Here is a 12,005-nt window from a genome sequence, read left to right as displayed (position 1 = left end):
TACATTGCGGCCTATTTACAGCGTGCCGAAAGTTTTAAAGCATCAAAAACGAATGCACTTCCGCACAGATGGGATGCATGCACGCCAGGATAGTCTGTCGTAAGGCCAGCGTCTTTTGTATGGCACGGCGTCTGTCAGACGTGTTTTGCCCGCGGGTACCGGATGGCACCGTTGGTGCAGATAAACGAATAGCAGTCGTCTGCGATCTCCGGATTATCCTCATAGCGTTGCTTAAAGGAATGACCTGGTTGGCAGCTTCAGGCGGCGATCAGCGTCTCATGGGCGTTGCAGCTAGGAAGTGGTTCACTGTCCCCAATATCGGGAGAGGACGAGTTTTCTTCCCATGCGTGCGCCGCGTTTTTAAGTTTCTTTCGCAAGGCGTGACTGACACGGTTGGGCCGATTCTTTGCTTTGTGCTACCGCGTTTTGTTTGTTGCTGTCCCTTTCGAAGGCCCCAGACGCCGAGATATGCCGATTCGGTGCCAGAGACGCTTGTGCGAGTGTCAGCGACGCTGCCGCTTGAAACCTATAGTAATGATGGGTTCGGTTCAGCGTCCTACAGGCCCCGTAAATGGAATTCTGACGCTCATCAGGCATGTGGCACGTCCTCGCAGAAAGAAGCTCATGACTACATCACAGTACATCTACCGCACGCTGTTCCTGGAAGGACAAAACAGCGACGTGACCATCGTGGCCTTGGGAATCGATTGGTGCCTCCACAAGGTCTACCTCTGTCAGGTATAGTGAGCTCTACATATGTTCACACTCGCTTACCGCAAACATTAGTCAGATGTTCTTTTTAAGTTTTGCATGCTCTGAAAGTGTGCACCAGGACCATAATTGATACTACCACTGTTGGACGTGGCGCATGTCACGCTTAGTTTATTATGATATTTCGCTCTGGCTGTGTTTTACGCGCAGTGTCACTGCAATGTTCGCATAGAAGCTAGTTTACTTTCGAGAAAGTGTGTTGCATGTGCCACCAGCGCCGAGCAAACTGATCATGTTGGCTGCTCTGGATTGAATTATTTTTTTCAACATATCAGCTAAGCATGCGCATTGTTTCACAACTTGGTTTGTAGCTTTTTATTTAGGAATGCAAACCGGCATCTTGTGGAAGTCCATAGGCTGTGTAACACTGATATGTATCCCCATCACTTTTTTGCCTGCCAGCATTCACAGTGAGGGACTACATGTAACGTGGGTAATTCGTTTTAATTGTTAAGATTTTTTCATTGCACTTATACCAGTAAGCATTTATAGCTAATCAAGATAGCGTATATTCTTTTGTGCAATCTCTTTCTTTATATTTTCTGGCTCATTATAGTAAGGCCGTGGTGTGCTAGTAGTACATTTCCAATTTGTATTGTGCAGTCCCTCCTTATCATTTTTTTTTTTTTGTACCAAACATCGCACAATCAAATCTTTTTAGCATGTTTATATTATATGAAAGTTCTGCTGGAATCTTTTATTGCCAGCCTGAACAAATTCATCTCTATGATAAGGTATTTAAAGTGTGAAGACTTTAGTGAAGCTGCATCACGAATGAACCACTTGAAAAATAGAATTAAGAGGACTGCAATGATTACAAGGTGTATTTCATCACACATTAAAAGCACTTCTTGTTTGGAACATTTTGAGCTGTTATTTCATCATATACAGAACCACACATGTGCTTCCCAATATGATGAGTTGCCTTTTATGCTTGTGTACATAAGGATTGCAAGCTGAGCAAGTTCGTACATGCTCATAATAGTTGTTTGTGCAGTACTTACATTTAAGGCGAAGGGGATTGTACAGGACATCATCTTTACCATGAGCACTGCACAGACAACTAGTACTATGAATTCTTGAGTACCTCTGGGACACTTTTTTTTGTAACAAAGGTTATTGTAATGTTAGTCTTTTTAGCATGGAACCTCTTTAACAGACTTATATTCAGGACTCTGCTACAGTCTTATTGAATGGAACTACAATTTTGTGTCCTCGAGTAAAACAAGGAAACAGCTGGCAGTGTCTGAGAAACTGCTGCTACCAAGTATCTGTTTTTTACAGAAAGCCTTTGAAAGTAGGCTCTGTGTGTACGTGTATTGTCTGCAGATGCACACGTGTGTGTTATTACTGTAGCAAAATGTTTGAGAATATCTTTTTAACTGACTGAGCTGCTCCCTGAAATTAAGACCCTTTCCATACGGGCACAGAAAATGAAATTCGTTCATTAATTCCTTAAGTTCCCTAAGGACATTTTTTTCGGCGGAGCTGCCACATGTTTAAATTTATTCACATTTGATGTGGCGATGTCGCGGAGAGCATCTTCTGAACTGAGCTATTCTAAGGTAGTAAATAAAAAATAAATATGCATTTACAAGTTTACTTTGCGCCTTCATGAATATTGAATCATAAAAACAAGCATACTATAGTGCTGTTAGCTTGAGTTTGTTGCTGTCTTTTACAACGTCGCAACCGACCATAGCAACTTCGGCCATACTAAGTCAAATCCAAAGCCTAAAATGAAAATGCCGCTTGGCCCGTCAAAGCCATTCCAACACTGACCTGAGGAAGTTCACCAAGTACAACACCTTACAGGAGCATTGTTGTTGAAAATTATGTATACATTATTTTTTTTGCATAGTAGAGACTGTTTCAAATACTTCAATTATGCTGCACTACGCAAGCTATGTGCTGTATATAGAAAAACATAGAAGAATGGTGCAATCGATGCATGTACATCATCTTCCTTTCTTTATTGTCCCCCACGTGGCTTCCTTCTTCTTCCATAGACATTTCCTTGGCTGTTAAAAAAGAAGTATCGCTTGCGTAGCGCATAGTCCCTCAGTTTTGAGGGCGTTTTCTTAACTCAAACGCTATTCTGTGGTTATGGGCCGGTCTGTTCTTCCTGCTGTGAAGATCGCTCTCTACTTTATTCACAGTTGTGCGCTTGTGCTGTTATCTCTTGCCGTGACGTAGACGAACAGTCAGCAGGCTGCTCAGTCACAGGCAACGTGCTAACTTGAAGAGGCGGTCTACGTGAAAGGTCAGGCTATCTTGTTACCATTGGCGAAAAAAGGCAAACAAACTCATCTTCAACAGCAACCTGATTAGGTTCTCCATGCTAAGGTAGTCGAGAGAGCGCATGAGCCACCACGTCACTTTCCTTGCGGTACTATATAGTGTACTTGTAACAAAGTAGGCACACTGACCAACGTGGAATACGCATAGGCCGATGTCCAGTACCTTTTGTTGACAACATGGTGACGAGAGCACTATGGTCAGTTCGCAGGACAAAGGGATAACCCCAAAGATAGATGTGCCAATGTTCACAAGCCCAAATGCATTATAAGGCTTCGTGTTCACCTGCAGAATATCTTCGTTCTTGTGGGCTCAATGTGCGGGAGGCAAAGACAGATGTGTGTCGAGTTTGCTTGTTATCTTGTTGCAGCACCGCACCCAGTCTGTACCCAGAGGCATCGGTCGTGACTGTGACAGGAAGGTTCGGATCAAAGAAATGTAGGACGTTGCAAGTTGTCAGTAGTGATTTTAAATGGACGAAAGTTTGTTCAGCAACTGGCGTCCAAGCAAATAGTTCATTGCCTCAAAGCAATGCCCGTAAAGGTTCCTCAACATCGAAAAAATGTGGAACAATCTTGGAATAAAATCCCGCCTGTCCTAGCAGAGAACAAAGTTCATTTACGTTTGAAGGTATGGGAGCTTCTTTTATCGCTTGAATAGATGACGCTAGTGGAAAAAGTCCTTTGCCGTTCACAACATGCCCCAGAAACATGAGTTCTGTGATGTCAAAAATGCACTTCTGGTTGAGTTTAAGGCCTCTTTCAGAAAGCCATTGCAAGACAGTGCAGAGAGTTGAGCGATGATCATCACAAGAACTTCTATACACAATAATGTTGTCTACGTAGAAAAGTACACCTTTGCATCCTTTCACTATGAGATGCATCCTCTTCTCAAATGCAAATGGAGCGGAAGCCAAAGCACACTCTCTTAAAACGAAAGAGCCCATCATGCGCAATAAAGGTTGTCAGATCACAACTCTCAGAGTCGAGTTCCACTTGGTGGTAAGCTGATGCTAAACCCAGCTTCGAAAATCGCTGGGGGTCAGCAAAGCTATGCAGCAGCCCTTCTGTCTGTGGAAGTGGAAAGCTATCAACAATTATAACTTTATTGATTTCTTGCAGATCAACGCACATTTGTATTGATCCAACCTTTTTCTGAACCACCACTGTTGCGAAACTGAGAGGCGTCAATGTGCTCAATAATGTCTTGTGCTTCAAGTTTCTGTAGTTCAACTGACACTTGCTCACAAACCAACCTTCGGAGCCTGTTGGCAACGGGTGAAACGAACTTGTGAACCTTAACTCTATGTTTAAATCCATTGGCGAATCTAAGCTATTTGTCAAACAGGTGTTCGTACTCTGAACATAACTCCAGCAGCAATACAGGAGTGCTAGGGGTCACTGCAAGACACTGAAGGGATGTACCTTCAATCTTCATTTGTAGTGCCACAATGGCATCTAGGCCCAGAACAGTGGTGCCCTCAGACACAACATACAGAAGAATGCAAACACTTCTGTTGTGGAACAGCTGATGCAATAAAGCATCCTTGAACTTCTATTTTTGACTTGGAGTAGTTGAAAAGTTGTACTGAGGTAGGCTTCAAAGGCCAAGTACTTGTGAAAAAATGGCGATAGAGTTTTTTTGCTAGAGTAGTCACAGGTGGATATGTAAATGACATGTTTGTGTCCCTTGAAAACACAAATTGTTTTTTTACTGCTGTGTGAGCTAGTCATCAACTTGTCGAACTTTCACTGAATGACCAGACGACTTACACATAAAACATAGATGCCCAATCTTCTCGCAGCGCTGACATCTGCTCTTGCATGCCTTACATGCAGGGCAAGATGGTCAGTCGCTCCACAACGATAGCATGCTCGAAGGTTCATGGCACCTTCTATTGGAAGCCCGCATGCTTTGGCTTTGCGCTTGTCACAATGTACATGGTCATCTGTCTGTTCTGATGATTGAGGAAAACTTAGTGCTTTTTTAACATGATGAGCTGAGGCATCATTGCAAAATTCCTTGGCTTAATTCACGGCCTGTTCATACTGACTTGTGATCGTGAGAGCGTCGGTGAGGAGCCTTCAAAGAGTAACCGCTCACGTATATGATGATTCATTGTTTTCGAGACAAGCTGATCGCATAGCAGCGATATATTCTTCCACTGTCTCACCTGCAAGTTGAGCTCGGCAACCGAACCGCTGTCGAGCCATGATGACGTTGACTAAATACTTGAAATGGTCAGAAAGCAAGGAGATTGCTGAGTCATACGCGTCCTTTGTCGACATGGTGTCACCTGCATTCAAAGGGCCAGCAGCAAAGCCCAACGACAAGTCCGCTGACTTCAATGTAGAGAAAATCCGCACCCCCTCCATGCCAAGACAGGTGAGCAGAAGCGCTCTGCAGTGTTCAGCTAGAAGCTTGGAAGCTCCGGAAGCTACGATATACATCTCCAAGGCCTACTTCCACTGGTCCCATGGAACAGCCGGATGACCAGGTGAAGGCAGGAAAGGCAGTGGTAGATCATTGTGGGAAAGATCATTGTGGGAATCTAGCAGGGGAAATCACCAAGAAATTTGCCCTTGCATAGGTTGAATCCTCATCACCAATATGTTGTATTTAGAAGAACATAGAAAAACGATGCAATTGATGGATGTACATCAACTTCCTTTCTTTATTGTCCCCCCACAGGACTTCCTTCTTCTTCTCCATATGCAACACTATGGAGTTGAAAGTATGCATTTCTCAGTCAAATGTTTTCTGATGAATGCATTTGGTAATGAATTACATTAAGGCAAATGGCATTTGGTTTGTCCTTGTGGCATCACGCAAATGACATTAAGATTCAAGGCATTAGCAAGTTAATGTCTTTCTCTATGCTTGTGTGGCATGGGTATAACTCATGTACTTGTGTAATTATTTTGTAACATATACATGAACTACTTTTAGATTTTACCTGTGTATAAGCCACACTTCTGTGCTGGGAAAATGCAATTTTTGCATAAAAAAGTGACAAATGTAGCTTAGCCATACAAGAACCATGTGGAGCCATAACCATAGCCAGACATTGGTGCATTTGTACTTGCGAAGATCGCCCTAGGCCGTCAACTGTTATTATTTTATTTTGTGAAGACAAACAGGTTAGCTTTTATTTATTATGAGAAAACTGAGGACGAAAGAGGACGTTGGACAATGTAGAAAGACAGAAGCGCTACTACAAAAAATTTTTCAGGCTGGATTGCTGAATGTAAACAAAAAAAAATCATGCAGAAACCTTCAACAATGACGGTCAATGCAAGTAAATGGCTTAATGCATCTAGAAAGCTATTCGCTTTGTTGAAGGAATGATACTCTTGAAGGCGGATATCTGTTGCAGCTATGACATTTAGGTAGCATTTTTAGTTCATTGCTAATTCCGTAAGGAGCAGTACTGTTAAAGGGCCCCTCACCAAGCCCCATAGCAAATTTTGGTCATATGCTGCAAGTTGTTACATGTCCTCTAGGGAGCATTAAGGAGCGTTCTACTGCAAAAATTTTTCAAATCGGGTCATTAATAGCCGAGATACAAACATTTCAGTGCCGCGAACCCATGATTTCAGCAGGCGGGCTCCACTGCCAAGCAAGATGCTCTCTCCACTCGCCCCGTCTAGCCTCCGCAAGCGAAATTCCTTCCTTGCGTTCTCCCATACCAAACCTCGAGGATTGCGTGACGCATACGTCAGAGCATACGTGACGCATACGCCCCGCCTTCATTTTTCTTTATCCTTGTTTTTTTCTTTTTTTTTTCAGCACTACGCACTTCCGCTGACAGCGTCACGCGCGAGCTGTTGTCTCGTTCACGCAGCGCACAATTTTGTGTGCTGTACACAAGGACGCATGACTAGCGGTATAATTCAGTGCTACATGAATACTGAGGCAGAACAAGTGGATCGCAGAGCGTGATCACGCACTGCAATAATGTAGAAAATGGCATAATTTCGGCACCTGCGCACATGACTGCACGACCGTCGGAACAAGCAGACGAAGCAGAAGTACATCTCTCTTGCCTCAATGCAAAGTAAAGCAGAAAACACGCATACATTCCGTTTGTGTGTTTTATTATTTCTTTAAACTTCAATTTGGCAATTCAAGCAACAGATCACACAACTAACAGATGGTGCATTGAATAATTCTCGAAGTCACATGTCACCACGAGCAACGTCACACTGTAAACCCGAGTACGTAGGCGCAGGGACGCGGGTACGTTATCATCCAGCTTGGAGTGCAGCAGCCGCGAGGAGAAGGGAAAACGGCGTTCAGATTGAAATTTCATACCTTTCCACAGCGCGTACCGATGTAATTCTTTGCGAACACGATTGTTGGCGTGCATTGTATGCTGTTCACTTGTCAGCTCAACATGGCCAGACCTTTTGAGGGGCCCTTTAAGCAGTTTGTGGTGCTGGAGACCTTTCTTGGAACTACCACAGGTGGAGATGGTGGCAGGAAAAGAGGAGGGTAATCATTCCTGAGCGGTCTATAACAGCATCTATACCTTCAGACGCCTCAAAGCTCCCACCCGAGCACGCGTGACGGCAAGCCTGGCTATTTTCTTACAAGCACAACTCTATACAATGTTACAGTACCTTAGATAAGTCCTATCGTCACGTTGTCATTCATTGCCTATCTTCACAGCTGCCAGAATAGCCGTGGCTGTTTAATAAAATTTTACGAAATTTTAATTTTACCGATGCAAATGCCATAACTTTTAAGAAGTATGTTTGCATTGGAGGTTTTACAATGTTGTGTATTTACTGTTAATGTTCAGTATGTGCACCGCAATTCAGTTGCGTGAGAGCAGGCAGTTGCATAGGAGCATGTGGTTACGCGAGAGCACATGCCCTTTGTATCTGTGGTAGTCTAACCACTGACCACCAACTACAAGAATAGGCGAAAAAGCCAGAGGAAGCTATTAAATTTTTAATAAGGACACACTTGTACATAAAGCATGGTCATTTTGTAAGTTATGCACCAATTAGCCCAGCAAGAAATTCTTTTAAGGCTACTATGTGTAGACCAATCTCCCGCTTTAAAAGGCCCCTCACCAGGTGTGGTCATTTTGAGCTGACAAGCGCAGTGCGTACAATGCGTGCTAACGATCATGTCTGCTAATTATTACATCCCTATGTGCTGCAGAAACAGCTTAAATTTCAAATCAGACACTGTTTGTCCTTCTCCTCGCGGGAACCGCACTCCCAGTCAGAGCGTCAACGTCTATCGCACAAGTTCACCTGTGTACATGTCAGTGCTGTGACGTCACTTACTGTGACACATGACTTGTAGAATTATTCAAAGCAACATCAGTTACTTGTTGCATCTGTTCCTTCAATTAGCAAAATAATGTTTAGAGAAATAATAAAACATACAAACCGAATGCCTGCATGTTTTTGTTTTACCTTGTACCATAGCAAGAGAGATATACTTCCATTTCGTCTGCATGTTCCCACGTTGTGCAGTCGCATGTGCAGAGAATGAAACTATGTCATATCTACCATGTTCCAGTGCCACAATCATGCTCTTTCATCTTCTCACGCCTGCCTTAGTGCTCGAGATTGTGGCACTGACTTATACCGCTAATCAAGTGTTCTTGTGCTGAGCTCTCAAAATCATCTGCTGCATGAAATGAGACAAGCGTAACAGCTCACGCGCGAGACCGTCACAGGAGGTGCACCACTTTGCAAAAACACGAGAGAGAAAAAATAAAAAGGAAGACGGATGATGTTTTCATCACATGTTCCTTCGGCTCCAGTATTGGAGAATGCAGGGAAGGAATTTCACTTACAGAGGCTAGACAAGGCAAGTGGAGAGAGTGTCTGTGTTGGCAGTGATCCTTGCCTCCTGAAACTATGCATTCACAGCACTTCAAATATTTCTCTCTTCTATTAATGAGCTAATGCGAAAAATTCTTACGGTAGAACACTCCTTAGAGGACATGTGACAGTCTCCAGCATATAACCAAAATTAGCTATATGACCTGATGAGGGGCTCCTTAAAAGGAGAGTGCTGGAAAGAAATGTACATATTTATGGCTGTGCGACATTCAACACTTTGTAGATTTTCTTGTACACAATGCCACCACTATTGTTTCTTTGCACCAGTTTGTACATAGTAATTAGTTTTAGGTCGAATAAAATAAGCTGTGGACAATACCCGCCGTGGTTGCTCAGTGGCTATGGTGTTGGGCTGCTGAGCACGAGGTCGCGGTATCGAATCCCGGCCACGGCGGCCGCATTTCGATGGGGCAAATTGCGAAAACACCTGTGTGCTTAGATTTAGGTGCACGTTAAAGAACCCCAGGTGGTCAAAATTTCCGGAGTCCTCCACTACGGCGTGCCTCATAATCAGAAAGTGGTTTTGGCACGCAAAACCCCAAATATTATTATTAAGCTGTGGGCAAAATATACATTGCTCAACAGCCTAGTGGCATTGCAGTGTAGTGTGATAAGCAGTTATTGAATAAATAATATTATGTTCTGTTTCGACTTTTGATTTCTCATTGAATGCCTGCATTTAGGTGTTGAACCGGAACTGAACTGAAAATTGGAGCTCAACAGGTATTTTCAACTGAACTGGAATCGAACCTGAACTTGTTGGAGGGACTGTTCCAAACTGGTTCAACAAATTGTTCAGAAGACCTTGCAGACCCTCTACTAGGGCATGTCAGAGGGGAAATATTGGACAAAGGCTCAAAGCTTCTCGTAGTCTGCAACAGAAACGACTCCAATAATGTCAACTCACTTCTGAAACTAAATATATGGTTCATTTTTGTGCGACCAAGGGGGCTGTTTATGCAATGAAACATTCGGGTTCTATACGTGTGCTCATGTGCCTTGCTGCAGCAAAAGGACTGGAACAATTCTGTTCTACTTCCTATTCTGTTTTAATGCTATATGTGGTCAACTGAGCTGCAGTTTTAATCCAAATATGCACGAGAAATCTATAGCTTTGAAACTCCTTACATTCTTTCTGGTTTTCCTTGGTGTCACGTGTGATGTGACAACACTTCATGTGACAATGATTGTGAAAAAAGGGGGTAAGGAAAGCCGTCTGTTAAATCTACAGACCAGATACGTACATGATTAAGAAATAAATATTTTTTTTATTTGGAACTCCAAGAAATTTTTAGCGTGCCATTCCACTTGTTTGTTCCACTTGGTACAGGTACTTTAGTGATACCAGGCCATTGGTGCTGGTTGATATAACTTGGTGAAATAAGACAACCAAAGTAGGAGAACCACAACTTAGATAGTTTGCCCTCCAATGAAAACTTGGAACACATCTATCATAACAGCACTCCAACCATTTTGCACATAAGTATATTGAAAAAAAAATGCTAGAGGTATTACATTAGTTGAGCGTGTTTAATTTATTACCAAGGGTGTGCCTGCCTTCTTTCATGAAGTCTTACTTTGAGCAAACTTTTCAAGGCCGTGAAAGCATATGACTAATGTGCATAAGAGAACAGAAAGTCAGAAAGAGGAGGTGGTGTGGGAAAATGGAAATTGGTTTAGCACTGTTGTTATGTTCAGCCATACACACTGTATGCACTGCATTCTTTTTTTCTCTCCGCAGTCTCCATATTTTGCAAGCATGTTCTGTGGTGATTGGAAAGAGAAAGAAGAAGGTGTTGTGGAGGTGGGAATCGAAGATCCACGAATTACCTGTGATGGTGAGCCTATTACATAAATATACTTAACATTAGTCTGTTAGCATTGATGCCTATGTGTTACTCCGTGATTGCAGATAAGTGAGCAGAAGTGTTTGATACAGTCTCGCACGCAGGGTGGTAAGCTGACATTTTACCAAAGCATCAGGCAAGGATGTAAAATGTCACTTTTAGTCCTGAGAACAATTTTCATGGACTGCAGATTGCATATTAGTATCTCATGCAGTAGGCGGCCCAATACGTATGCATGTGTAGGGCTGTGATTTTCTAGTGCTGTTATGAGATTTTCTGGCACTGTTATGAAACCAGCAACAGCCAAGAAAGATGGACACAACACTACTCTTAAATGAATTTTATTTCTGAAAGCGACGCATATGAAAATACAGACATCGAAAAGGCAAGGTAAACTTGTGCTGGCTGAAGTATGATCCAAATCATTCAATGACAGAATTAGTGGCTAGCACAAATAAAATTTGAGAAATGTGACTTATAGCCAAATCCTATTTATAATGTGTCATCGCGTGCCCTAGATTCTAGTCATCGGGACATTTTGAGTATTCGGTATATGCATCATACGCGATCTTATACGACAGACCCATCTTTCTCAATGTGACCTCCGAAATCATGACATCTGAAGTGCTGTCAGATACTAAGAATGTATCTTGCACAAGAGCTCAAACTAAAATTTCACGGCTCAGAGAAAACAAAGATAAGGAACTACAAAATCTTGCAATATTCAAGCATGCCTGTGCAACCTTGTCAGGGCTTAGAAAGCAAGCTGTAGAAAGAGATGTTTGTGTAAACATTTATGCATTTGATGCAGACAATTTTACAAATGCTTATTAAGGGAGGATATTGGGAGAAACTCACTTTTCATGTTACTAACACTAGGACTATGAAACTTAACGTAATCATAGTTTTATTTTACTTTCAAAACATTTTTTTTATTGTTATGTAGCTTCTAGATCTTTTTTGTCTTATGTGGCTTATATATCGGGAAAAAACAGTTAAGCCTCAATTGATACAATGAAGTCACAAAAATCAGCACATCACTACATCAAAATACTGTATTATTCTTTGGTAGGCGTTAAAAACCCCAAGATTTACACCTGTATATTTCAGAAAAAAATGACAAAAATTCAAAATAATTCAGTCATGAACCACACCTCTCTTTGCCAAGCTCACACTTTATCAGCCACAGCTGTGCAGCAGATGCTGTGCTATCTTCACACAG

General features: G+C 42.4%; 1 protein-coding gene across 4 annotated transcripts in view; it reads left to right on the top strand.

Annotated features, from left to right (window-relative positions):
* gcl (germ cell-less) overlaps positions 1–12,005 on the top strand; it is an 83,016-nt gene that overhangs the window by 343 nt on the left and 70,668 nt on the right. For all 4 annotated transcript variants that reach the window (XM_075695199.1, XM_075695183.1, XM_075695174.1 and 1 more), the window contains exons 2-3: positions 615–738; positions 10,678–10,774. In XM_075695199.1, the coding sequence (XP_075551314.1) occupies positions 615–738; positions 10,678–10,774 (221 nt within the window). The remainder of the gene's footprint in view (positions 1–614; positions 739–10,677; positions 10,775–12,005) is intronic.

This window comes from Dermacentor variabilis, chromosome 1 (genome assembly GCF_050947875.1).
Source record: "Dermacentor variabilis isolate Ectoservices chromosome 1, ASM5094787v1, whole genome shotgun sequence".
NCBI lineage: Eukaryota > Metazoa > Arthropoda > Arachnida > Ixodida > Ixodidae > Dermacentor > Dermacentor variabilis.
This window is presented reverse-complemented; position numbering and strand designations above follow the sequence as displayed.